The sequence below is a fragment of the Neophocaena asiaeorientalis genome, unplaced genomic scaffold (assembly GCF_003031525.2).
Source record: "Neophocaena asiaeorientalis asiaeorientalis breed wild unplaced genomic scaffold, Neophocaena_asiaeorientalis_V1.1 scaffold185, whole genome shotgun sequence".
Taxonomy (NCBI): Eukaryota; Metazoa; Chordata; class Mammalia; order Artiodactyla; family Phocoenidae; genus Neophocaena; species Neophocaena asiaeorientalis.
The window spans coordinates 842,920-870,111 of record NW_020171809.1 but is presented as its reverse complement, the minus strand read 5'-3'; the positions used below and the strand labels follow the sequence as shown (position 1 = coordinate 870,111).

The following is a 27,192-nucleotide window of genomic DNA, read 5'->3' as shown; positions in this document are numbered from 1 at the left end:
TCAGACCCTCATCTGGGCAGACCTTCTCCTGGAGAGCTTGGACCTGCCAGGGGCGGAAGAGACGCGGCGGTCAGGGCGCCAGGCTGCCGGCATTAGCGTCTCTGGTTCCCCGGTCGCCCGAGAGCCGTAACCTCTGTCTCCTGTCCCTGCCCCTCGCGTCATCCACCGGGGGCCTGGCTGTCCCCAAGCCTGGTGCAGCATGTCCCCGACGTGGAGGCCCGCCCTGGTTGAGTGGAGGTTCTGAAAGTCGGGGATTTACACACTCGGTGAGGAGCGACGGCCCGCAAACGAGAATCCACGTCCTCAAGACTGCGCCCCTCCCTCTGCAGGCAGGACGTACCGTATGGTCCCCGCCAGGAGGGGGTTGAACGCGTACAGCCAGTCGTGCATGTCCTTGTCGCTGCTGGCCTGCAGCAGGATGCCCCGGTGCTCCGTGCACACGGCGAACGTGTTGGGGGTCTGTGGAGGGGCGCTGCCGTGAGGGGCGCCAGGCCTCCCGCGGTCAGCTAGGGGCGGTCGCTGCTCCCCTGGGGCCCAGGTGGGGGGGAAGCGCCCTCCCCCCTTAGGGGGAGCGTCAAGGATGAGGAAGCAGAAAAGAAGACCCCAAGGAGGGGGCAGCGCTGCTGCATGCACAGCCCGTCCTGACCCTGCAGGCCGTGGCTCCCCTCCGGAAGCCGATATCTTCCGGTCATCCCCGTGGCCATGCCCGAGGCTACCTTGTCACTGCTCTGTGTCCCCGTGGGATGAGTCAACCCCTCACAGGCCAAGGTCCCTCCCCCGGGGACCCTGGCTCAACTGCTCGCCCAGATGTATCCTCTGGGGCCCGTTAATCCTGGCGTCTTCTCTCAGGCCCGAGCCCTCGACGTGGTGGGCACGGGTGGCAGGCTGAGCTCACACCCCCCTCCCCCACCACAGGGAATCAGTGCCCAGTGGGCCCTGCGGCCACCAGCCAGGAGTCAGGGCTACTCAGGTCCAGGGCCACCGCTTACTCAGAGAGGAGCAGGGCAAAGCCAGGCACGGGGCGCTGGACTCCTGGGCCCACTGCCCCGCTGGCCTAACAGGGCTCCATGACCCCCACTGTGGGCGTCCGCAGGAAGAGGGGACTGTCGCTAGCCATCCAATGGAGAGGATCAACGCCTGCCGCACCCGTCACCGCCGCTGTCACCAGGGCTACAAGCCCCGTGGGTGGGCAGAGTGGCCCCGGGACACAAGAGGCAGAGAGACAGTGAGGCTGACCCCGACGGCCCTACCCGTGACAGACGGGCCCGGCTTCAGTCGGGCAGTGGGCAGACGCAGGGCCCGCAGAGGAGGACCCGTCCCGGCTCCTGCCCTCCCCCGCCCGCGGCCGTGTCGCACCTTGAGCATCGCCTGCTGGTCCTCGCTGTACTCAACCTGGGCTGTGGACAGGTTGAGCACAAACCTCTCCACGGCATCCTTGTCGCTGTTGTACATGTAGGCGTAGGGCCGCCGCACCACCACAAAGCGCTTGGCCCAGCCAGCCGTGTGCGGCTCCAGGAAGTGCAGGTACCCCTTCTTGGAGACGATCGGGCTGGGGATGGGGACGCCCCAAAACCATCTTTCTGCAGCTGCCCACCAGGTGCCCAGCCCCCGCCCGGCACTGGCTCTGGCTCTGGTCCACCCTCCTGCCCTTTATGTCTGCTTATCCTCCACCCCTGTCCTAGGTCGGGGGGCCCTGCCCGACCCCCGGCACAGAGCTGTCCCCTGTCCTAGGCCAGGGGGCCCTGCCCGACCCCCCGGCATACAGCTGTCTCCGTTCCAGGTCAGGGGCGGCCCAGCTGTCCTTGCAGGAGCAGAACGGGCTGGCCGGTGCTTTAGAAGGGCCCTCACGCACCTGACCCGGATCTCCTGGATGTCGGGAACCAGTAGGCGCCGGGGCTCCTTGTCGGTCTCCGTTGCCCGGGCAGGGGAAGGGGACTTCTTGGAATCCACCTCCGGCAGGGGCTCAGGTTCTGGGCTGGCCGGCCGGGAGCAGGGCTGTGGGGTCCTGGGAGAGCACAGTGAAGCCCCTGCACTCCTGCCAGAAGGTGCCTCTCCGGCCCGGCTTCCCCGACGGCCAGCGTTACCCGCTCAGAACCGCCGGGGGCGCTTGGCTGGGCCTGCCCCCGACGCTGGCTCAGACCTCCGGCCGGCCCGCCGCTGCGCCGTGCAGTGTGGCGGGCAGGGTCTGCCCACCAGGTGCCCAGCCCCCGCCCGGCACTGGCTCTGGCTCTGGTCCACCCTCCTGCCCTTTATGTCTGCTTATCCTCCACCCCTGTCCTAGGTCGGGGGGCCCTGCCCGACCCCCGGCACAGAGCTGTCCCCTGTCCTAGGCCAGGGGGCCCTGCCCGACCCCCCGGCATACAGCTGTCTCCGTTCCAGGTCAGGGGCGGCCCAGCTGTCCTTGCAGGAGCAGAACGGGCTGGCCGGTGCTTTAGAAGGGCCCTCACGCACCTGACCCGGATCTCCTGGATGTCGGGAACCAGTAGGCGCCGGGGCTCCTTGTCGGTCTCCGTTGCCCGGGCAGGGGAAGGGGACTTCTTGGAATCCACCTCCGGCAGGGGCTCAGGTTCTGGGCTGGCCGGCCGGGAGCAGGGCTGTGGGGTCCTGGGAGAGCACAGTGAAGCCCCTGCACTCCTGCCAGAAGGTGCCTCTCCGGCCCGGCTTCCCCGACGGCCAGCGTTACCCGCTCAGAACCGCCGGGGGCGCTTGGCTGGGCCTGCCCCCGACGCTGGCTCAGACCTCCGGCCGGCCCGCCGCTGCGCCGTGCAGTGTGGCGGGCAGGGTCCACGCCGACGCAGCGCCTTCTCCCGTGGCATGTTCTGGCTCCCCACCTCCACCTCCCGTGAAAGCGGCTTCCGCATCTCTTGTCTCCAAAGTTATAAACTGAAACTGACCCGACTTCCTCAGGGACCGTGTGCGTGCAGGGAGCTGCTATAGTCCACTGTAGCCACCAGGCCCAAGCGACGGACCCGGTGGCCAAGGAGGCCTGACTCAGGATGGCGCCCAGAGGGCTTGATGCCTTTTTCTTTCAAGAAGGAAATTTGGAAAGCCTGAGGTGTTATAAGACCTGATGGGTCAGACACGAGCGCTGTCAGCAACGTGTGCCCTGCTCCCAACACCGCTCGGCAGGTGTCAGGTGGGCTCAGGTGTCCTCTAGGCTCCGCTTTGTCACCACTTTTCCCACTGAGTATTCTGTGAGTGCTGCCACTGAAAACGGCTTTTTGTTTAGTGTTTTGACCCATTCCTGGTTTTATTCACGACTGTATTCTAAATCTACGCTTTAGCAGAAAATGACCTTGGACAGGGCTGCGTCAGCTGGGCCGGGCAGACCCCCTCCCCCGGCCCTGCCCTAGCGTGCAGCTGTCCCCAGACACGCAGCCCCTCGAGCCCTGGCTTCTTGCTCTGTGCCCGAGTCACAGCCGTTTTGTCGGTCAGCTTGTGGGGGTGGAAGCTTTGCCGGGAGCCTGGAGCTCACTCACCTCAGTTCAGCTGCCCCGTACCGGCCCTCGACCAGGGAGGGGCAGGTGGAGGAGGGGGTGAGCGTGGCCGCCCCCAGGGGGGACATGGACGGGTCCCTCAGCAGGGTGACAGACATCTCAGAGAGCTGCGGAGGAGAGACGGCTCTTCAGGGACGGCCTCAGGGCCCTCTGCGGGTGGGGACATCCCTGCCGCGGCACCTTTGCCTGCATTTTACCCTCTGTTTAGGGCAACCCCACTCCAGCTGCGGGCTGGGCTCTCCTCCCAGCCTCCCCACCCTCTCTCAGCCCCCACCCTCCCCCGGCCCACCCCGCCCAGGGCTTCAGCCTCTGCCTTTTGCCGAAGGAGGTCCTCAAGGCTGTGGAGCCCCAAAGACGGAGCGAGGACCGCTGGGTGGGGGTCGGGGAAGGAGTAGCCTCTGAGCCCCGACTTCAGGGTGCGCAGCCTGGCAGCCGCGGCAAGAGGAGGTTTGGGCAGAGGGAGAGGCCGGTGCGGAGCACAAAAGCCGGGCAGGGCTGTCTGCCGGGCTGAGGGGGGACGGGTGATGGGCCTGAGCGCTGGAAGGGAAGCCTGGAGCCTGACACGGGCCGGGGCCAGCCTCCAGCACAAGAGCCGCCCCAGCCTTGGGCGTGAGTGTACGGCTGCAAGACCAGGGTGGGCCCCCAGGGGAGGGAAGGAAGCCGAGGAGAGGGGGCTCGGCCAGCCCAGGACACAGGCAGCTGGGTGAGGGCCAGGCTGGACAGGGCCGGGGACCGGGGAGAGTAGGAGCCAGGGACGACACCGAGTGGACACCTCTGGGCCCGGCGGGCCCCTCGTTCCCGGCCCTCCACGGACCCCAGCCTCAGGCCCCGAGAAGCCAGCCCCTTAGCTCTGAGGCATCCCTTTAGGCTGGGAGAGGAATGTTCCTAAGAAAACCCTTATCTCCCTCTCTCGGCCACAGCAGCCCCCCCCCCCCCGCCCCCCCGTGGGCGGCCCCTCCACGCCCACCTTGCTCTCGCTGGCGCTGACGCAGACATGGCTGTGGGTGTACTCTCTGTTGAAGGAGTGGGTGAGGAGCCGTAAGCACTGCCGGGAGAGCAAACGCCTGGTCAGGGACCTCCCGGGACCTGGCTCTACCACGGACACAGGCCCAGGACACGGGAGACTGGCTGAGGGGCCAGGCACCCCAGGTCAAGGTGGGAAGCACCCTCACCTCTCCCAGTCCCCTGAAGTGCGGGAGGCCTTCCCCGTGGCCCACCCAGCAGCAGACAGGGCCAGCTCTGGTGTAGGTGGCGAGCTCCCCATCAGCATAGGTATGCAAGAGACAGCAGGTCACTGCCTGGGGGAGTAGAGGCTGTAAGAGGTCCCCGGGTTCCAATGTGGGTAGGGTGGGGTGGGGGTGGGGTCAAGGTGACCCTATGGACTCATTCTCCCAGGTCCTGCTGGCCGTGACAAGTCACTGGCACCAGGAAAGGGCCAGGAGCACGGCCCCGCCCGCCTGCCACCCACCTTGACCGCCAGCTCCCGCTGCCTCTCGTTGGGAGCCTCCAGGGACGACGGCCGGCCCGCAGCCGCGAGCGGGGAGGTGGACGAGCTGTGGGCCTCAGAGTCCTCGCTGGAGATGGGGGACAGGGCCTCGGGACCAGGCCGCTGGGCCGCCTCCAGCTTCTCCCGCAGCAGCAGGTAGTGCCGGGTCTTCTCCACCTGCACAGAGGAGCACGAGTGTGGCTTTGCCTCTGCTCCCGCCAGGGCGGGGAGGGCGGGCGGCTGCTCTGAGCCCCAGGCCTGCTCAGGCCCGGGAGAGCCGGCCGCCCTGCCGGGCTGTGGCATGTGACGTGGCGCCAACAGACCTGCGCGTGCGCCTGCCGTGAGCCGACGGGACGGACACTGTGTTCCCGCAGCCGCGTTCCGGGGGGCCGCGCGCGCTGCAGCCGCCGACTCGGGAAGGGCCCGGAGGGTGGACATGGTCCCCGACGCCCGCTTCCCACCCGCGCCCCGGGTCAGCAGTCAGCGCCGCTGCTGGACACTGGCCGTCCTGGCCCGAGTGACAGAAGGGCCTCGCCCCGCCCACTAGCTTCCCTCCCGGTTCCTTTCTTGTCTCATCTACGTGCCCGACAGTCCGAGCTTGGGTCAAGAATGAACCTCCCGGGCTTCCCTGGTGGCGCAGTGGTTGAGAATCTGCCTGCTGATGCAGGGGACACGGGTTCGAGCCCTGGTCTGGGAAGATCCCACGTGCCGCGGAGCGGCTAGGCCCGTGAACCACAACTACTGAGCCTGCGCGTCTGGAGCCTGTGCTCCGCAACAAGAGAGGCCGCGACAGTGAGAGGCCCGCGTACCGCGATGAAGAGTGGCCCCCGCTTTCCGCAACTAAAGAAAGCCCTCGCACAGAAACGAAGACCCAACACAGCCAAAAATAAATAAATAAATAAATAAATCATACATAAAAAAAAAGAATGAGCCTCCCGTCCTAGCCGGTGGCGTCGTGCGGCCCTAAGCCCTGTGACGGGCGGCTCGAGGGCCATGTGCTCCATCCGGGGTGGGGTGGGGACCTGGTGGGCTTGGCCCTCTCACCTCCTGCAGGAGGCTCAGCTTCTCCAGCTCCCACTGGTGGTCCAGGATGAGGCTGTCGCTCCGTGGCCTCCAGCCCGCCAGGTTCTCCTCGCCCCGGACGTAGGCCACGGACGTGTCCAGCACCCGCCGGCGCCGCCGCTGCATCCCTGGAGCGGACGCCCGTCAGACGCGTCCCTAGCCGCAGGCTCACCCACCGAGGGAGGCGGGACCCCCACCCCAGGCCCCCAGAGCCAGGTGTCCCGCGGGGTCTCGGCTGCCCCTCCTCTCCCTTCCTCTCTCCCCTCACTGTCCTCCAGCCCCCCAGCAACTCCGGGGGGCACGAGGTGAGCACTCGAGTCTCCAGGTGAGGGGCCCCCAAATGGCAGCGTGGCTGAAGTCACCCAGGTGGTCCCAGGGGACGGGGCTCCCTGACCTCCAACGGTGCCCCACCCCACCCCCGACCAGAGAGCCCAGGGCAGGCGCTTACCTGGGCTGCCCGTGTCGGCCACGTGGCACAGGCTGAGCTCGTACACGCCCGTCACGCGATTGCTGCCAGGAGTGGTGGGGGGGTGGGAGGAGGAACGTCGCCACCTGGCCCCGCGTCGGCCAGGCACCGACTCTCGCCACCATCAAACGCACACTGGGCACGAGTCCTGCAGCCGCCCACGCCAAGCGGCCTTGCACGAGGTGGCTGAGGTGCTTGGTTCCCCGCAATGCAGTCCCTGTACATGGTCCCCATCCCAGACTCCCGCTGGGCCCCCCTTTCTCTTGGGACCACTGATTCTGCCAAGGGCACCCTGCTAACCCGCTCATGGAGAGGGACTCACGCTCACGGGGTGACCTCCTGGATGACAGGACCATGGCCAGCCCAGGACCCCCACCCCCCCTTCCTCCCGGCTGTGCCAGAGCAGCGGGGACACAGGAGCCCACGAGACAGTGCGTGGGGAGCCTCACTGAAGGCGGCCAGTGGTGACCCTGCACCCTTGGTGTCCCTGTTGCTGGCGCAGGGGCCCTTCTCACTGCCTTGACGTTCTCGGCCATTCCTGCCCTACCCCCAAGAATGCAGGTCAGAGCGCAAGAAGGGACGCTGGTCCTGGTGTCCGACTCCCCCACGTGCCCCCAGCCTCCAAGAGGCACTGGCTCAGCACAAGTCCTCAGGAAGTGCTGTCCAGAGTCACCCTTCCCGCCCAGCCCCATGTTTACCCAGTTTCTCCCACAGAGTGGGGGGAGCAGTCCCAATAGCACAGATCTGCATGGCCCCTGGGGAGGAAGGTCACCGGCACCTCCCTGGGAGGCCCCAAAGTGGACACCTCAGGCCTTCCCACTGTGCCCTGTGGGGCGAGCCTGGCTCTCTCACACCCCCCAACATGACATCGGGGTCCCCACAACTGACGGTCCGAGTGAGATGAACCCCAGAACCGGAGGCCCGACGGGACCAGGCCAGGTCCTCCGTCTCATGGGTCAGCCGGCCCGGAGTGCACCACGTGACATACTGCTCCGTGCAGAGCCCAGTCTGGTACTCGCTGTGCCCAGGGCGCCACTGCAGGCTCACCTCTCCGAGGCCCGCAGGCTCCCGCTGCCGAACAGGTTACGGATGGAGCGCGAGGCCGGCAGCTTGGCATCGCGGGAGTAGAAGACCATGCAGAAGTCCTTGGTGATGACGGCCGGCTGTGTGCAGTTCTCCATCTGCGGAGGGCAGGGAGGGGCTCGTACCCAAGGACACCCCAGGGGGCTCGGCTCCAGCCGCACCTAGCCATCTCCCCCTCGGGGCACAAGAGCCTCCGCGCCGAACCACAGCCAAGCGGGAGAGACAGCGGGGCACCCACTGCCGGGCGCCAGTGTCCGTGCAGGGGCCCCAAGTGTCCCGGACACGGGCCTCAGCTGCCTCACCATTAAATCGGGGTGACACACTCCCCAAAACGTTTGTGAGGATCTGACCGGACCCTGTCTGTGCGCCCACAGTTTAACTCTCAAACGCCACAGGAAATGACTGCACAGCGAGTGAGGTGCTGTCTTAAACAGCTAGTTCTTTGGGTTTCCCGAAGCTCCGGGATAACTGCTAACAAAGCTGGCACCTTGCCTGGGCAAAGCCCTGCGTGTGTTTTCTCAGCCTGAGCAAACCTCATCCCGTGGGGCAGTCACGCAGGTAGGTCCCCATATTACAGCTGGAGTGGTTAAGCTCTAGGGGGGCGGATGCCTTCGTCTCTACCATCCCACTGGCTGCCGACCCCAACCCCCCGCCCCCATTCCTCAGTACTGTGTACAGCAAGAAACGCCCACGCCCCCAGCCTCCCCCTGTGCTTCAAAGGGAGGTCACGGCCTGAGACCCTGGGGATGGGGAAATGGGAGGCTTCTGCTTTTGTGCTGCCTGGAAGATAGATGCAATGTCTGGCGGTGCTGCAGCTATCTTGCAACCCCAAGGACAAACTCATACACTAAAGGTAGCAGCGTTAGTTAACTGCGAGCACAGCCATTAAAAGGCCATAGATTTAATTCAAGGACTTAAGAAGGCTTCGGAGAAGAGAATAGGATTGACTGGGTTTGTCCAGGGCTAACAAGCACCCTCACTGTCCCTTGGCAAGCAGCTCAGGCTTGGGGGACGGGTGATTTTGGTGGAGTGCCCTGGGGGCAGGTTTCTTGCCTCAACGTAAGCAGAGAGGGTCATGTAGATCTTCTCTCGGTAAGGGGTGACCCGGTTCAGCAGGAGGGAGTTGTGCATGGAGCTGTCCCACGCAGCCTCAAACTGGTAAAAGGTCCTGGACGGAAGCAGAGACAAGGTAGAAGGTCGGATGTGGCTTGCTCTTGGTGGGGGTGGGGACATGCAGACGGACAGACACAGACAGACAGACGTGTGGGCCACCTGCAGGGAGAGCCGCTGGGGCCACAGGTCAGAGGCCCAGGTGTTGGTGTCCAGGGAGGATGGAGCCCTCCTTACTCAGGACCATGCCAGGTGGGGGACTCAGGCGCCCCCCAGGGTGAGTGTGGAGCCCTCTCAGCTCCACCCTGGGGGAGGGGGAGAGGGGTCCCCTGGAGCTGAGGCAGGAGTGAGAGGATGGAGAGGGGAGGAGAGGAAAGGGGAGGGGGCTATGACAAAGGGGAGGGAGGGTGAGAGGAGGGGGAAGGGGCAGAGGCGACGGTGGTGGTGGGGAGACCATGGGAAGGGGTGCCCAACTCCACCCAGTCTCGGCCTGAGTAAGGAGGCACCCTGGCCTCTCCCTGGACTCAAAGGGAGCCCGCCCGGCTTTGCCAACACTCTCCATGGCCATCTCCTCCACCAACCGACTCGCCCTTGGGGAGGATGCTGGGGGTGAAAACCGGGGTGGCCCCTCTCCCAGACGGCATGGCCTCCGCCCACCTCAGCCAGGCCCCGTGGAAAGGCAGGGCCTCACGTAGCACAGAGCAGGCAGTGGTGGTTTCTTCCTGTCCCCAGTCTCTAACCCGGAAAGTAATGACCAGTGCGTGAGCCAGGGGCCAGGAAACCCCTCTGAGGGCAGCTCAGGGCAGGCCCAGGGCCCAGACAATCTGGTGGCCTCCAGGGCAGGGTTTTCTGTTATACGACAGCTTCCGTTTTCGACCATCTGATGGCAGAGCTCCTAAACTCTTGCCTCAGGCCGGGTGCGCGTTTGGAGGACCCTCGTATCTGAGCTGGGGCTTTGCCTCAAGGCACAACGTGGCCGCTCTGTGGGCCCCGGCAGCCCCCAGCCTCACCCGGTTTCCGTCCAAGCATCCTCACAGAGACACAGCTGAGAAACGCATCACCACAAGCGGCCCGCCACAGCACACGCCCTGACACGGCCCGGCCCCTGCGGAGGAGCCGGGCCCACCCGGCAATGCAGAGGGAAGAGGAGGGAAGCCGCGGAGGGGCAGGAACAGCGCCACGGCCACCCCCGCTCTCCATGGCGCAGTCCAGGGGTGCGGGAGAAGCAGCGGGACAGGGCAGGGCCACTGCCGGACACGTCACTGAGGAGAAAGTTCCAGAGGCAGGACGTGAGGACAACGGGGTAACCAGAGAATGGGCAGAGAGAGAGGGGAGACACCGGGGGAGAAAGGAAATTGAAAGTCAGAAGAGGGCAGACCGAGCGAGCGCGGAAGAGAAAAGTGAGCTGTACCTAGTGTCACTTCCGAACGAAACGCTAAAGGTGGTGGCAGCCAGGACACACACGTACACACACAGAAGAAATTCACATGTCAGAACGAGCACCGTCACCCGGCCAGGTACCAGCTAACCGATACGGGGCAGGCGGGGCTGTGCCACGCCAGCCGCGGAGCTGCTGACTGCCGTCTCGTGGGGCCCAGACGCGGCCCACGGGGGTGGGGGTCTCCCTGTGGGTGGGGCCCACTCTAAGCCCCAGCCCGGGGACCTGCAGACACCCCTTTCCCTGTGTCCACAGGGAGAGCCTTGGGTCCACCTCCAGCAGGACCAGCTGGGCACACCTGGAGCTGCCACCCAGACCCAGAGGGATGCCCTCTGTCCCAGGGGTCCCCAAATGCCCCAGGTCTGCGGACAGAGCCAGAGGCCCGCTGCAGCGCAGCTCAGAACAAATGCGCCCCCGCCCCGACCCCGACAGCCCAGCTCCAAAAGCCACTTCACAGCACGTGACCTCGGGCTGACAGCAGACATCTCTGTGCCCTGCTTCCTGGACCAGTGACGGGCAGTCACTGCCCCGCCTCACTGAGACGTCCTGTGGGTTAAGTAAGCCGGTGAGGAGCTGAGGACAGGCCTGGAAGGCATTACTGTTATTACAAGTCCTCTCCCCAGGAGGCCCAACCGCACCCTGGGCACGGCCCAGCCTGAGGCCCCGGCCCTGGCAGGCTGGCCAGCCCCGAAGCCTCCCGCTGGCCCAGGGCCTGGCTCAGCGCTGCCACCTGCCTAAAATGTCGCTACAGGATGCTGCCGGCTTCCTTCCCGCCGCAAGTGCTCGGGGCGTGAGGACCCAGCCCAGCAGGGCAGGAGGGCGGCAGCCCACCGACATGGGACCCAAGCAGCCACCCTGGGCAGGGTGTCACATGGCAGGAAACTAAGACCCAGCGGGCTGAGAGGGAGCCACGGTGCATCCAGGAGGTGCCTGGCCTGCGGGGAGACCACGCCAGGACCCGACTCATGAGCAGCCCCAGCGGACCCTCTGGGGTCAGGTCACCCGGAAGGGCGCCCCTCCCCTGTGGCGTCACTCACTCTACCTGAGCGAAGTCCAGTCAGCCCCCCAGGTACACTTTCAAGGGGAATGTGTGGCCCAGACTTGGGGTCCCTGGACCCGCAGCATCTGCACCACCGGGAACTGATCAGAAATGCAGATTCCGGGGCCCCCGCACTCACGGAAGCAGGAACGCTGGGGTGGGGCCACCTTAAGGGCGGAGCGTCAGAGCTTCACCGTCGGCTCAGCACCGTCACACTGTGGACCCTCTGCATCCAGCCCATTCCGGGGAAAGTGGCCAGTCCCTCCCTCCAGCGAGGCCGTGCCAGGCTCCACCATGGATCCTGGTCCTTCGCCCTTCCACCTGCGTGCCGTGCCCTGGGACCCCGTTGTAAAGAAAGGGGCTGCAGGCAGGCCAGCCTGCACCCACAGCAGAGCCCTGGGGGGGGGGGTTCCTGCGGGGCCCCCAGCCGGACAGAAAATGCCCATCAACACAGTCCCTTTGCAGCAGAGTGGGGACCCAGCATGGAGAAGTCCCCCCCTCAGACACCTCCGGTCCACTTCCAGGAGCCTCCGGCTGACATCCTGACTCCAAGCGAGCCTTCCAAGCCTGGCAGGGAGGGGTTCCTGGACGAGGAGGCCTGTCTGGCGGCTCTCCTCCAGCCAAAGGGGTCAGGCAGCAGGCCCCGGAAACAGAACCACCCCAAATTAGCTCCGGGACGAGAGTGTGACGCTCAAACAAGCGAGGACCCACATGGGGAAAACTTGAAAACTCAGTTAAAAAGTTTTGTTGATGAAGAAAATGCCACATGTTGTAAACATCTTTTCTGTCCTGCCACAAACAGGCTGCAGCTGTTTCGTTTTCCCCGGGGTTGGGGGAACGGGAACCCGTATTGGCCCTGCCTGTGAGCACGTGTGGGTCCACGGGAGGCCCTGGGCTGCCCGGGTGGGAGGCGATGGAATCTCAGGGCTCTCGACACGAGCACCTGGTCATTCCGTATGAGCCTCTACCACTCCTGCTGCCGACGGCCCATCAGAGCTCGTTTAGACAACTTCTGACGTGCGTCACCGCCACCGTGCGCCAACAGGCCGGCATGGCGGGCATCCTAAGGGGAACGGGTCTGCCGAGAAGCTGAAAATTCAACCCCACGCTCGAGGCTTCGACCTGAAACTCGTTATGCTCTGGGAACTATGTTTCTCGAAAGAGTGTCACACTTGCAGGAGTGGCCCAGGTTCTTGGGGGTGGTGATCTGATGGGCAGGCTTCCAGGACTGAGCCCCCGGACTGCAACCAGGGCAGCCCTCCTGTCCGGTGGGGACCGTGATCCCAAGACGTGCCCACGCGGCTAAGAGCACGGGAACGGCCTCGAACCTCAGGAATTCTGCTGTGTCTGGATGCCACACGTGCTCCGCCAAGTGGCATCACCCACCACGCAGAGCGAGCTCTTAGACCAGAGGGACACAGGGGATGGAGGATCGAGGGGATGAGGGGACAAGCGAACCCCCGGGCCAGGCTTTGAGCTTCCTGGGGACAGACTGTTCCTGTCCTAGTCTTTAATCCCCCTTTCTAACACCCCAAAGAACGTGGCTCACATGTGACAGATGAATGAATGAGTGAGTGAGGGTCATGGCCCCGTAAATGGCGCAGCATGGCAGGACAGAAGGGGAAACTCAACAAGATCCCACATCTGGGCCCTTCCGGGGAGGCTGGAGTAGCCTTTGGGGCACCTGGGCCACCTGTCTGGGGAAATCCGATCCCACGCCTGGTGGGATGGTGGGAGTCACCGTGCACTGCCAGTGTCCCCCAGCCTTCTCCTCGACACCTTTGTGCTTTAAAGGGTCACGAGGACCCTTTCTGCTCCAGGCAGGTGGAAACCCGAGCCCTGGGCAGGAGCGTGAGCTGGGGTAAGATGTGCGGACAGTGTGGAAGGTCTGACCCAACTCTTCATGGGTCACAGGCTGTGTCACAACCCCTCTTGCGTGTCTCGGGGTCTCCGCAAGGTGGGCGTGAGTCCCTGGTATTTAAGTGGGGCTCCTTCGGCAAAATTGGAGTGGTTAGGGAAAAAAAAACAGGCTTTGGCTCAGGAGGTATGAGGTATGTGTTTTAAATTAATTACGAGTATTTTAAATTAAATACTAACAGGGTAGTAGTGAAAATAACCACACAACTTACATTAATAAAGTTCCACACGCAAGACCCCTGCTAAGAGCTTTTCACGTTCATCTCATTTAACATCACAACCTCAGGCAGGCCCTAATAAAATCCCCATCCTGAGGTGGAAAGAAACCAAGGTTCCAGAAGATTCTGCCACTTGTCCACATTCACAGCCAGGCTGCCCCAGCCCAGTCGGTACAGCCCCCAGTCCCCACCCCACTCCAGATGGGATGGGTGGGGGTCACCATGCACTGCCAGTGTCCCCAGTACTGGGGACTCTGCTTGTCCCCAGTACCACCCACCACAGTGGTTTCCTGCCCCGCAAAACACAGCCCCACGAAGAAGGCACTAGCCCGAGTCTTGGGGTGCTGACCCCTCACCCCTCTGAGCGCCCTAAGCCTCCTCTTCGGGCCAAGTCCACTGGGGGCCGATGAGCCCACCTCTGAAACTGGGGGCTGGGGCCCCCTGCTCAGGTGCAGGAGTGAGGTCCTCCTGAAGTCTAGGGGCTGGCGAAGGAGGCCCTGCCGGGAAGGAGGGGCTCCCCCTTCCTTTCCTGGTGCCATGTCTCCTCCTGGCCCGAGGGTATGTTTCCATTTTACCCAGAACCCTCCTGGAGGCATGAGGTATTTGTAGGGGGGTGTCCAGGACCAGCCTGAACACCCTCTATCATGCTGGGCTGGTTGTGGAAACGCAAACTTGAACAGAATGCCCACACACCCCCACGCGATCGTACTGATGGGCCTGGAAGTTTCCTCTCATCAGGGAAACAGCCCCTACATCGGGCCCCCTGCAGGGATGAACCCGAGCCGATGGGATCCCGCCCCAGAGCCTTCTGAGATCCGGCAGACTTCCACCTCCAGGACCAGCTGGTAAGCTGCCACCTCCAGCAAGCCCTCCGGGCTGCCCGAGAGGCAGGTCCCTGCTCTGGGCTCTGCAGGGCTGTGACCCTCCCCTGGTACAGAGTCCACTGCCGTTTTCTCCTTGACAGGTCTCGGCCGCACCCAGCTGCGTGTCCCCAGGGAGGGCAAGGATCCGCTCCTGGAGTGGGTGCATACGTCCTTGGGCACACCCCAACAGGAACTAGTCTGCTCACTGCCCCAGGGGGCCTCAGCTACAACTGCCTGGGGCACATTCACAGTGACCATCTGTCCTGACACACCACACCCATGACCTGACAAGGACACAGCCTCCGAAGGTCCTGCTGTGCCCCCAACCTGGTCCTTGGGCTCCCCCCTCATAAAGGGACAGGCACCACCCTGTTCCCCTCCCTGCAGCTTAAAGCCTCAAACATCGGCCCTGGAAGCCTTCCTGCCGCTCCTTTCATCCTTCAAAACAGTGACCCCCAGGGCCACCAAGCTCTGGCCACAATCCACAGGGACCCATGAGCTGCCCGCCCCGGCTTGGCCCCCAGAAACCTCTCCCTCACATCCCGCCCAGCCTGGCAAGACAGTTACGGCCTTGACCCTCCGCTCAGAACAGACTAGAGTCTCACGGACAAAGTCTGAATTAGGGACCGTGAGGCTGTCCACCCCCAGGGTCTCAAGGACCCTGCACCCAGTCACCACGCGCCAGGGCCTCACTCGAGTCGGGAGGGATCTGCTGTCCCCGGCCCAGGAGCCCGTGCCTCGGGGGGTTGGACCTGGGGCCACCCGAGCACGTCCAGAGCCTGGGCCCACCCACCTACTTCCAAAAAGGGTGTGCGGTGGCCACGGCAGGAGCACGGCTGGAGCCACCCGCCTGGCCAGTCAAGGGGCTCGCACCCAGGCCTGGGAAGCGTAGAGCGAGGAGATCTCAGCCGGGCTGCTCCTGTCTACGGCCCCTCCCCCCTCCCTCCCTCTTTTCTCTTTCACTTTGCGGGGAGTGGGCCTGGCCGGCCAGCCTGCATGCGGGTGCTCCCGCTGGGGTGCAGGGACGGGCAAGGCTCAGGGGTGGGGTGGGGGGGAGGGGAGCAGGAAGTCAGCCAGTGTCTACCGAGGGCAGGAAACTACCAAAGCAGCCAAAATCAAGAGTGGGGGCAGAAGGGACTCAGCCAAGGGAGGGTGACGGGGAAGGAAGCAGTAGGAAGAGAAAAATACAAAAGGAAATAAAATGAAAGGAGAAGATGGGAGAGACGGGAGGGAGAGGTGAGCAAGTGTGGAAGGAATCCAAAAAGCGGAAATGAAATCTCAGGGCTGCGGGGGTGGGAGGCGAGGCTGGAAGGAGACCAAGGGGCGCAAATGGTACCTAGGCATGTCCGAATCAAGAAACTGCCTGCAAAACACAAACAATCACAGGTTAGTGAGGGGCGGGGCGGCGCGGAGAGAAGCCGTCCGCCGCCACAGGCCCCCTCTGAGCTGGGGAGGCTGCAAAGCGCGGGGCCTTTGAGCGGGGAGGAGGCTGAGGCCGCGGCAAAGCGGGTGGGCAGCTGAGGCTCCGAGGCCCAAGCAGACCTGGGTCTCTGAGCCTCAGCGTCTCTGGGGGCAGAAGGGCCTGCCGGGTCCCCCGCAGAGCAGCCGGGCCCATCGCGGCTCCGAGGACGTCAGCCACCGTCCAGGGAAGACGAGGGCCCTCGGGAGGAGCTGCCGGCCTGGCCAGCTAAGCCTCAGAATGTCTCCTGCCGGGGGCCAACCCCCGAGGAGCGTCCCTGAGATTTTCCAGGCCGGGCTGGGGTCGGGGCAGTCCTGGGGCCGTACGGCACGGGCAGAAGCCAAGCAGGGGCCAAAGCAGCTACGGGCAAGGACTACAGCCCCAGCCCAAGGACGTCCTTGAGCCGTGAGGGCCCGGACCGGCCCAGAGCTGGCCGGCCTCACTGCCCACAGCCCCCAGGGAACAGGACAGAGCCCATCAGCGATGGGTCCTCTGGCCTCCAGGAACAGGGAGAACCTCTTTGGCCAAAGCCCCACTGACCCGAGGTCCAGCCAGGAGCAGCTGTCCCCTCCGCTGCCTGGGGACTGAGCCCAGGACGAGGTCCCCCCGTGCCCTGCAGCAGCCGTGCTGGCCGGAGGACGGGAACCCAGAAACGCAGTCTCCCTCCTCAGAGCAGGGAGACCGTGTAGGGCGGGAGGCCCAGAGGCACCCCCGCCCCCTTCTCTCCGCCCCCCCACCTTTCTTGCCCCAAGAATCTAGGAATTGCCGAGGCAAAGGAAGGGTCAGAGGTCAGGGGAATGCTGGGGTCATTCTCCAGGTCCAAAGCGGCACTCAGCATTCGGGTGGGCACCAGGCCCTCTCTGCCGTGTCCCCAGGGTGTGTTCTCATGGCGACAGGCCCCCCCACACTGCCTCACTGGCCCCTGCCCCGAGGTAAGCCCCGCCTGCCTGTCATGGTGTCCCCCGCCCCTGTGAGAACACCCCCCAGCATTCTTCACCCAATCCTTCCCCGCTCTGGACATGAGTGCAGGGTGAGTTTCTTCTGGAAGGTTCTGGGGCAGGGCTGGAACCAGAGCCACACCTGCCCCTGTCGGGGTCTCTGCCCCCACCCCCCAAGCTGCCCACACCAAGGGATGGTTCCCTACAGCCCACTCTCCAGGGAGTCTATAAAGAAACCGAGCTCCGTCTGGTCCCAGGACCCTTTATCCTTATGGATCCAGTTCTCCTTGCATGTGTGGGGTGCCCGCACTCTGCTCTGAGCACACCCAGCCCTCAAGACATCTTTCCTGCAAACACAGCCGCAGAAGCCCGCGGAGACGCCCATGGCTCGAGCTCAGGGTCAGCTCTCGGCTTCTTCCTCCTGGGCCAGGTCGAGCCCTCGGGACTCGGGAGCACCCTCCCCGTGTCCCTGAAGCCCTAGAAAGCAGCACCTCAGACACAGCCAAGCCCTCCGACCTTCCCCCCCGGGAGGGCGGCTCTCAGTCATGAGCTGCCTGCCCCGGCCTGGCCCCCACAGGCCTCCGCCTCACATCCCCGCCCGGCCTGGCAAACCCCGACAGGCCTGCTTTGTCAGGGGCTGCCGGGGGGCCACATCCACCCACCCTGATGCGGTCAAGCTCAGACTGCCCAGTTTGCAGAGATCTCGGCCATCACCTGGGAGCTTGGAAAGGAACAGCCCAGTGACGAGGAGCGTGGGCTAAGCTGTGCCGCTGGGCAGACCTCCACCCCGGGACGCCAGACTGCCGACCCAGCTCGACCCTGAACTCCTCCAGGACCCTCGGCCCCAGCACTCCTGCCAGAGGGTACAGACTTGCCCGCAGCGGTGTGGTTGGGAAATCCAAGCTGTTTGTCCGCCCCGTGCCTCCCACTGCCCCATTCCGCCCATCCACCCACGAAACTCCCGAGGACAGGACCCAGCTCATCCGCCGGCAACTCCCACGCGGCCCCTCCATGGGGTGACCGAGTGAGCCAGAGACAGGGTGGTGCGCAGACAATCCCGCCGGGGGAAGTCGCGGCCACAGGCACCCCTCCCTGCACCCCTTCCTGGAGGGCTTGGAAAGCTTTGGGCCCTTTGTGGCCAGGGGGGCCAAGTGCATGAGCTGAGAACGCACCCTGGGTTCTGACGCAGACCCTCCTCCAGGGAGTTGGGAGCAGCCCTGCCGCCGCCCCCAGGGGACTCACCGGTCGTCCTGGGCTGGGTAGATGTATCCAGACGAGAGGATGTTGAGGGACAAGATGTTGGGGTCAATCAAGGACTCGTCGGTTTCCGGGGTGTTTCGGATGCGACCTACAGGAAAGGGGACAAGCCGTGTGTCACTGCCCAGGAGGGCAGGTGGGGGGCTGGGTCCCTGCTCTCCGCCTCTGCCTGGGCCGGAGCTTCCACCTGTGAGGCCACGCCATGTGGCTCCCCACGTGGCCACAAGAGCACCTGACAAAAGGCAACACCGGGGGTGTGGGGGACAGGGAGGCCCACACGGGGGCTGCACCTGCACGTGTGCCACCTGTCAGTGGGCGTCCTGCCATCTTTCCCTGCAGCCTAAGTTCTGAGTTTCTTAGTCTTTCAGCCATCGATAACTCTCGCAGTATCTCCCCCACCCCAACTGATAGATGCCAATCCCTCAGCCTAGAACTCACAGGCTCTCCTACCTGCTGGAAAAGGAAATCTTAGCAAGATGAGAAGGAGAAAATGTTCCCTTTTCTCTTTACACTTAAAAAAAGGAACAAAGAAAGAAAAGAAACACTATCTGCATCAGAAATCTCCCCCTGTAAGAAGCATCTCCAACAGAGCCCTCTAGGGCGCCCGCACTTGGGTGGGGGGCGGGAGTGACTCTGTAAACGGCAGCAGAACCGCTATGAGTCAGAACTCCCTCCTGGTGGTTTCAGTAATAATGTCGTGTCTTGTAGAGATCCTTAAATTCACTGCTCTGCTTCCTCGAGGAATAAACAAATACTGACTTTTCTTTGTTAAGCCAGAAAGGAATCCCTGGCCTCTCCCCTCCTCCCCACCCCCCATGCAGAGTTGAAATAAGACCCAGCACCAGGACAGAATTCTGAGCCCACACGCTGGGGCTCTACTTCCTGGAAGCCTCTAGCAACATTTGAGCTCTGGGAGAAGGCAGGTGTGGGCCTCCAGCCACGTGTCCCCAAAGGGTGTGTCCCCCATGGCTGAAGGCTAAGGCAGGGGAGGGCCACACGGCCCCTGCTGGGGCAGCTCAGCTGCAGGAAGAGACCTGGCCCGTGTGCCAGCCTCACTCCTCCTCACCCCCCGGGCGTGGGCTTCAGCGGAGGCTCTTCGGAGGGACTCTGTCGGCTCAGAGTCTGCCCAGGGCTCCACCTGCAAAACTGATGCCCTCGGAGCCCCGGTCAGGCCGAGACGTCCACTCACAGGTCTGCGAGGTTGATGTAGCCCAGAGCGGCAAAGCCCAAACCCCTTAGCCCAAGAGTGGGGGCCTTGGTGTTCCTGCCAGCATCTCCCCGAATCCCCTTCAACAGCACCCTTATCCCCTCACCACACACAGAGGCGAACACCCCTGTCTGCATTTTCAAATGGGATGTGGCCCGGAGAGCAGAGAGAAAGGTGGGATCCCGGGACCAGGGCCTGGCTCCCCAAGGCCAGCGAGGGTACAGCCTCTGTGCAGACACAGGGGCGCTGGTCACTATCCTAGGGATGAGGGTGATGGGGTGGGGCGTCAGGGAGAGGTTCCACCAGGACCAGAGCCGGGTCAGTAGGTGGTGTAGACCCTTCCCTCTGGGCAGAACAGGCTCGGGGTGACGGCGGCATCATTTCCCACCCACGTGTAGTACGTCCGCGAGCGAGTCGGGTGTCTGCTCCATCTTTCTCTTGAAATCGATGCAGAGTTTTTAGATTCACCCTAAACAACATCTGAAATGGGGGTGTGTGTGCTTGTTCTACTGTTTTTCTGGTTTGTGTGAAAATAGATACGAAACGTCTAAAATAAAAGCGTTTGTCCTGGAGCCCCCAGAACCTCCCTGCCCACAATCCTGCACTTCGGGTGCAGGACGATGGGTCCCTTGTCACAGTCCTGTTACTACACCCTCAGAACCCCCCCTACATGCCCCAGGGACACTGTCCTGGAGCTGTTGCCCACCAGCCACAGCAATGCCCCAGGGCGGGCCCTCCACGGGGCCCTCAGCTCCAGGCCAGGGTGGCGTGGGCAGCTTCACGCTGATGACACGCTGGAATGGACAGTGGTCCCTATCCTTGAATGGAAACTGGGAAGACAAATTCTTTACAAAGAAATCAGCAAAGGAAATGTTTCCAGTAGATGAAAGAGTTCAGGACATGAAGTTACAGAAGGAAAGCGTCTAAGCTCCTGGGTGATTTCTGTAAGTTGAACCGTGTCTCCCCAAAAAGACGTGTTGCAGCCCTGACCCCCAGAACCTTATCTGGAAATAGGACCTTGGCAGACGTGATCAGTCGAGATGCTATCACACTGGAGACAGGTGGGCCGTCATCTAAGTATCTAGGCCCTGTGAAGACGGAGGACGGGGGTGATGTGTCTACAAGCCGAGGATTCCCTACAAACCACCAGAAGCTGGAAGAGGCAAGAAAGGATTCTCCCCTGAGGTTTCAGAGGCAGCGTGGCCCCTGCTGACGCCTTTATCACAGGACTTGTGCCTCCAGAACTGGGACAGGATACGTTTCTGTGGTCTTAAGCCGCCAGTTTTCGGTGCTTTGTTACGGCAGCCCTAGCAAGTTAGCGCAGTGATGAAATAGAAACCTGGACTCATTACCTGAGGCCAAGCCCTTCTTTTCAGGTGAGGGGCTGAGGCACACAGCAACAGGGGCAGAGCCGTGGTTAGAACCCAGGCGTCTGCCAGGGCCCGGGGTGAGGGGGGTGGTCTGTGCTCTTCCCCCGAGGCCCCCCCCCGCACCACTCACCCACGACCAGCTCTCGCACTTCCTTCCAGTGAATGTGGCTGCCTGTCTCATGCAGCAGGGTCACGGTTATCCGCCTCTGGATGCCCTGCGAGGCACCAGCAGAGAAGACACAGTCAGATGGCCTGGGGTCCCTGGGGTGTGGGGGGGGCGCTCGAGGCCGGTGGGAGCAGCAAGGGCTTCGCACCTGGTGAAGCAGGAAGGTCCCCATGCATGGCATCCCGCCACGGTGGTCCACCACTGCAGGGATGTAACTGGGAGAGAGATGTGAGAGCTGAGGGCCGCGCCCCTCCTCCCTGCCCCCCACCCACACACACACACCCGGCCCCCAGGAGCAGAAGGGGTGAAAACAGGAAAACAGATCAGAGGTGGGGTGGCCCGCTCCGGAGAGACCAGAGTGCCACCACGTGCCACCTGGCCCAGCCCCCGGACCCCTCCCTGCTCCACAACCCCAGAGGACCCCAGCCCATCCCCAGCGTGGGCTGCACCAGCCTTGGGACTTACTCGCCATTGGCCTCCAGCTCGCAGATCTCGAAGTAGACCAGCAGGTCGTACTTGCAGTGGCAGGGCCCGGGGCAGGGCCGCGTCAGCGTGCTGAGCTTGGTGGCGGGCACTGGGGGCGACGGGGGAGAAGCACACACTGGTGGGAAACTGAGAAGCCACGTGCCGAGGGTGCGCTCAGAGGGGAGGCCAGGGAGGGGACACCTCAGAAGCAGTGAGGTCGTTGCCCTCCAAGATAAAGCACCAGCGGACCCCTCCCCAGGGCCCAGGGTACGCCCCGCTCTGGGTACCGATGGGCCTGGGGACAGACGTGACTGTGGGCCTCTCTGTGCCCCGCGGGAGGAGGGCTCAGCCACGCGCACCTGGCACAGGCTCTGCAGAGGGTGGTACTTGAGCCACACAGGAGCAGCAGGACGGAGGAGCCCTGCCTGCTCGGAGGCCACACAACCCGCCCAGGACCCTCTGCTACACCACCCTCACCCTCAGCCGCCGCACCAGCCCGAGCACCTGCCTCCAGCTCAAGGGGCCCCGGCCCTCGGCTCCCACTGCCCTCCACAGCCCCTCCTCCATCAAGTCCCACCTGAGCCCCACCGCTCCACCACAAATGTGCATCTGGGTGTCCCCCTGGAGGCTGCAGGGAAGGCTGAACAGCCCAGGAAACACAAGGGGCCAACCTAAGACCCACAGAGAGGCCAAGAATAATGTCCACAAGTGGTCCGCAGGCCTGGAGGGGCTGGCGTGCGTCCCCCTGCAGCGCCCTCAGTCCGCAGACCACCATCTTACGGGGACTCGGGGGCGGGTACGCAAGGGTCACCGCGGACGTGGCCCAGGATGCAGCAGACGCACCTCCTGCACGGCCCCTCTCGGGCGCCCATGCCGGCGACAACGCCCCCCGACCTCAAGGCGGGTTCCTGGGCTGTGAGGGCCTCGGCTGCACCGCCCGCCCCCGTGCTGACGCTCCAGCCTTCTAGAGACTGTGTCCCTGGACTTCAGCTCTTGTCGTGAGGGCAGGAAAAAACCCTATAACCCCTTTGAACTAAAACCCAACTGATCTCAAGAGCTCTTGCTCCGCCCACCTGCTCCCGGGGAGGGGCTCTGGGCGCCAGGCAAGGGTGCTGACCGTCCAGGGACCCCACTGGCCTGGCCACCACCAGCCTCAGCCTCCTGTGGACCAGCTTCCGGGTCTGCCTTCCACCCCAAACCTCGTCCATCCTGCGAGGTTCAACTCAGATGCCCCTGCCCCGCTGAAGCCCCTGCCCCCCCCCACTGTCGGCTCCGGGCAGCCTCACGGGACTCCGGGCAGGCACCGCCTGGCCGTTGCCCTGCTGCCCTGTGCGTGCCGAGGGGTAAAGGACGTCCCTGTACCTTCGCCCTGTGCCTCCCGCTCCAGTGTGAGCCCCTTACGCCATGGGGACCCCATGAGGCCCAGCAGGGGCAGGGTGGCCCCAGGAGGCCGGGAGAGCACTGACCAATCACCAGGACTGCACTCAGCCTTGGAGGAGCCGCCTACACAGGCACCCACTTGCCCAGGTATGCACCCAGAAGGGCCCCGCCTACCTGGCTTGGACAGTGGCATGACCCGCGGGAAATGGCGGCGCGAGGGCCTCAGAGGGCTGTGGGGACAGAAGCACCAGTGTGAGGTGACCAGAGACTGGTGTCTGCAGGCCCCCAAGGTGAAGCGGGCAGCCGAGGGCAGGAGCTGGCTGGGGAGGATAGCAGGTTGCCGGCGCCAAGCCCGGGTCTCCCTCCTTCCGTCCCTCCCTCCCTCCCACAGGGCCCGGGGAAGGCCCAGTCTCAGGCTCTCCACCAGCTCGGAGCGAGAGGGGGGCCCCTCAGGACCCTAGAGCCCACCTGCGAGGCCCCACGAGGCCCCGAGAACCGGGGCAAGGGCCAGGGGCTCCCGGGACAGGGCCCCCTTGGCACTCCCAAGGACCGACAAGGCTCCTGGGGCCAAATGCCCTGAAACCAGCTCCTCCCTGGGGCCTCTCTTTCCTCGACACCCCAGATGCTTTGCTCTGGGTCCCTCACATCAGCTGAGGGGAGATGGAGGTGGCAACAGGGGGTCCCACTGCCCCTGACGCCCGTCGGCTGTTCTCCCCACGCTCTGGGTGGGGTGGCCTCAGAGGGCACTCGTCCGACCCATCGAGTGAGCCCCCGGCAGGTTGCAGCAACGAGGGAGCAGACGAAGGGCCCTCGTTCAGTCTGCGGAGCTGAGGACTCAGGGACCCTTCAGCGGAGTTCTCGGGGGGCCACAGAAGCCGTCTCCTGGAGGGCCACCCCGGCTTCCTCCAGCCCAGCACCCGGCTCCCCTCGGCCCCAGGATGCGGTCCGTGCCCAGCCTAGGCTGAAGTTCTGACAGCGACGATCTTTAAGAAACCCCTCCTCAGTCCTCAGGGGTCATCTCTGACCCGCTCTGGGTCCTGCCAACCCGGGAAACCGGCCGCCGTAGGCGGGGAGATAGGCGGTGGGAGGCGCACGGCTCTGCAGCCGCCACACCAGGCTTGTCCGGGGCACGGGCCGACCCTGCTGGCCAGGGGGTGGAGAGGCCCTGACCCCCCCGACCCGGGGCCGCTGACCTGAGCACGTCCTTGCAGAGGGGTGGGAACGGGTGCTGCTGGTAGTGACCGAAGACCTCAAACACGATGGGCTGGCTCTTGATGTACTCGATGAAGGACCTGGTCACCTCCACTGCGATCTGGAGGGAGGTGTGGTCGAGGGGGGGAAAGAGAGGCACAGAGGTGAGCGCTCAGCCTCCACAAAGGACTCGGCACTCCAGGCCCACACTGGAGACCCCCAGCCGGGCTGACCTGTGCCCACGAGGGGGGCAGTGCTCCTTGCCTAGGTCTGTCCAGCCCACCTCTCCTACTGTCACACTCCCAGTGGACAGGCCACCGGGCAGCGGCCCTAGGGCTCGCTCCCCAGGACAGATGGGGCTGGGGGCCACTAGGCTCAGCTGCTCCCTTAGAACACAGAGCTGGAGGGGGGCCTCTGTGATCTGGTCTGACCCTTCTCGGGCCCTCGCCCACTCACCAAGAGTTATGGGTTGAACTGTGTCCCACGATTCATAGGCTGAAGTCCTAACCGCCCCCCGCACGTATGTTTAGAGACAGGGTCTTCACAGAGGTGATCAAGTTAGAACGGGGCCCCAATCCAACATGACTGGTGTCGTTGTAAGAAGGGGACATTTGGGCACAGGCACGGACGGAGAGGTGACGTGAGGACACAGGGAGAAGACGGCCGTCTATGAGCCAGGGATGGATCCTCCATCACAGCCTCAGAGGGAACAGCCCTGCCCACCTGGGTCTCGGGCTTCCAGCCTCCAGAGCCGAGAGCTGCTAAGTCTTTGTTGTTGAAGCCCCAGGGCGTGGGGCTCTGCTGGAGCAGCCAGGAAAGGAGTCCACCAAGCACACCTTCGGACCTGGCCGCATTTCCCTGCCTTAGAAACCACGGGAGCCCCTCTTCCCGAGGGTCAGGACAGGCTATAGCTCGCAAGGCCCTTCTGAGCAAGGCCTCTGTGCCTGTTTAGGCTACACACCCACAGCCGGGCAGCCAGGGTCAAACTCGCATTCCCTGGCCGGGCTCCTGAGGCCTCGCCACCCGACAGTTTCCATCATGGCCCCATTTTCCTGCCTCACAGCAGCAAGTCCCTGCTCTCCTGACAGCCTGGCTTGGAGACACTCCCCGGCCTGGAGCTCTCCTGGCCTCTTGGGAGTCTGCCCAGGCACCCTGCAGCTCTCCACGTGCCCTGCCCCGGCCTCAGCCCCAGCGCCAGGCCAGGGTGGCCTCGCCGGGCACCCCAGACACTGCATGTCCACATCTGCCCAAGGCTCGCTGCAGGGAGCCCTCGGGGGCTCTGATCTGCCCCCACCCCCAGTCTTAAACCCACCAAGGCCCCCAGTGCCCAGGACAGGGCTGGTGCTCAGAGGAGGGAGAAGCAGTGTCAGAGAGAATGAAGCTCGCTCGGGGAGGCTGCACAAAGCCCCGGGCCCCAGGAGGGGCCGACCATGGCGGGGGAGAAGGGGGCTCTAGGGACGTACGTTCTGGACGTGGTAGAAGCCGAGCGGGGGCCCCCTCCCCGTGTTCTTCAGGGGCTCCGTAGAGAAGGCCTCGTCATGGCGATGGATGAAGCTGTGAATGGGGAGGAGACGTTTGGCAGGTGTGGGGCCTGGACACGGGGACCCACAGCCTCCTGGGGGTCACCAGGTGCCCCCCGCACCTTGCCGAGACCCACCCGCACAGCCCGGCCCCGGTATGAGACTCACTTGAACTGGCAGAAGATGTCGGCGTACTCGGCGGAGATGCTGGACGCCTGCAGGACGGTCACGCGGAAGGTGAAGGTGCTGCCCAGACCGAGGTGGTCCAGGGCGGCGTCCAGGGGCCCGTCCAGGGCGGCTTTCTCGGGGCTGTCCAGGAGGCCCTCCGGGGTCACTGCTGCTGGGAGCCAAGGGCAGAGGGGCATGGCGGGACCCGAAGGGGCTAGAGCCCGGACTCAAGGGCTGGGCCTCACCGCCTGTGCCGGCTAAGAGGTGGGGAGGGGGTGCGGGGGGAGGCGAGGAGGAGCTCCAGGCCCTCGCGGGGTTGGGCCGTGTCCCAGAGCCTGTCCCAGCAGCTGCGGGGACGCACCTGAGCAGGTGTTGTTGTTGACCTCATCGGCCGAGGGCCCCGCATCAGCACCCTGGCCCTGGCCCTCCACGATCCGCAGCTCCTCCTGGGAGGTCCCCGAGCGGGACATCCCCACCACGGGGCAGGACTCGGACTGGAACTGTGTGGGCAGGGGACACAGTCAGACAGAGCCGGCCTGGGTGCGGCCACTAGAGCTGTGTCAAGGACCCCAGGAGCCTCGTTCCAGGCCTACCTTGCCGTGGGCGGGCACCCACCTCCCCAGGCCTGTCTCCCATGCTGTCACGGCCTATATTAGCCTACCAAGTGGGAAAGGAAGGTGGGAAACGGTCTCTGGCCTTAAGTTCTGCTCCCTCTCCCCAGCCAGTACCCCTCCCGCAGCTCCTCCCCGCTACGGGCAGGACGCAGTGAGGCTCTCCCACTGGCTTCCAGGGCCCTGGCCAGGTACCCCGCCACCAGGTGCCCCCATAGCCTCTGCTGCCTCGTCCGTGCCCCCGCACTCTCTGCCTGATGTCCTCTGCCCCTCCTGTGCGTCCCCAGCACTGACGACCCCTCCGAGAGGGACCGCTGGGGGGCTCTGGGCCCAAGGCCTCAGAAGCACTGAGGTTCAGGGTGGGGCGGTGGGTGGCCGGGTGGTGCCAGGTTAGGAAAGGGCCTAGAGAAGAGAGGAGGAGCTGCCTGCCCCGGGGGGGCACCGAGCGGGACCCCCCTCCTCCGCCCTCTCGCTTGAGAACAGAAATGGGAGCCCTGGGAGGCAGACACTGTCTGCTGTTCCTCCGAGTGAGGCCCAGAGTGCTGAGGTCAGGCTGGAGGCCTGTCCAGTGGTGCCCGTGGCTGCACCACCCCTGCGCGCTACCTTCTCAAAATGCTGGTCGTCAAAGGAGATCTTGGCGGTTCCCGACTGGCGGACGCCGGAGCCGTAATCAGGGGCCTCTTCGTCGGCTGAAACGGGAACGGAGCAGGTGGTCAGGGCCCAGCTTGCCCCCCGGTGGGAGTGGCAGAGCTGCCCGGTGCGGGGAGGGCACGGGAACCAGGACGGGCTCTGACCCACTTTGGGGGGAACCCCGACACCGTCAACTGGCTCTGGAAGAATGAGGGCGTCGTCCTGGGCACGCTGACCCCCAGCCTGTGCTAGCCCGGGGCCCAGAGGAGCCACGCCCTCGGCACGGCCTACTCTGACGGGCCTGCGAACTCCACATTTTCAAAACTCCACCTGCCCTGGCCCAGACTCAGATGCTCCAGCAGAACCCAGGAGTCCTCCGGACCCTACCTTCCCCTCAGCAGGGCCTGCCCCACCAGGTCCTCCTGGCTTCCTCTGGGAATCGCACCTGTCCCTCTGCCGCCACCGTCACCCATCTGGACACTCAGTGCCCCACACGCTCTCACACCCCCTCCTTCACAGCGTTTGGGGTTCCCCGCTGTGCTTGGGACAAAACCCTAACCCTCCTCCTGCTGCCTAAAGGACCCCAGATCTGACTTCCCACAGACTCCCTGGCCCCCAAGACCAGCCACTCTGGCTAGATGCCACCCCAGC

At 64.4% G+C, this 27,192-nt stretch overlaps 1 protein-coding gene across 1 annotated transcript in view; it reads right to left on the bottom strand.

Annotated features, from left to right (window-relative positions):
- KIF1A (kinesin family member 1A) overlaps positions 1–27,192 on the bottom strand; it is a 66,856-nt gene continuing 39,664 nt past the window's right edge. The window contains exons 27-47 of the mRNA XM_024760604.1: positions 26,515–26,600; positions 25,662–25,800; positions 25,301–25,469; positions 25,076–25,166; positions 23,615–23,733; positions 22,596–22,651; positions 21,042–21,150; positions 20,725–20,791; positions 20,541–20,625; positions 17,819–17,924; positions 8,648–8,762; positions 7,559–7,692; positions 6,494–6,555; positions 6,028–6,173; positions 4,966–5,160; positions 4,465–4,542; positions 3,480–3,604; positions 2,452–2,604; positions 1,357–1,549; positions 341–459; positions 1–43 (exon numbers count right to left, since the gene is read on the bottom strand). Coding sequence (XP_024616372.1) covers positions 1–43; positions 341–459; positions 1,357–1,549; positions 2,452–2,604; positions 3,480–3,604; positions 4,465–4,542; positions 4,966–5,160; positions 6,028–6,173; positions 6,494–6,555; positions 7,559–7,692; positions 8,648–8,762; positions 17,819–17,924; positions 20,541–20,625; positions 20,725–20,791; positions 21,042–21,150; positions 22,596–22,651; positions 23,615–23,733; positions 25,076–25,166; positions 25,301–25,469; positions 25,662–25,800; positions 26,515–26,600 — 2,390 coding nt within the window. The remainder of the gene's footprint in view (positions 44–340; positions 460–1,356; positions 1,550–2,451; positions 2,605–3,479; positions 3,605–4,464; positions 4,543–4,965; positions 5,161–6,027; positions 6,174–6,493; positions 6,556–7,558; positions 7,693–8,647; positions 8,763–17,818; positions 17,925–20,540; positions 20,626–20,724; positions 20,792–21,041; positions 21,151–22,595; positions 22,652–23,614; positions 23,734–25,075; positions 25,167–25,300; positions 25,470–25,661; positions 25,801–26,514; positions 26,601–27,192) is intronic.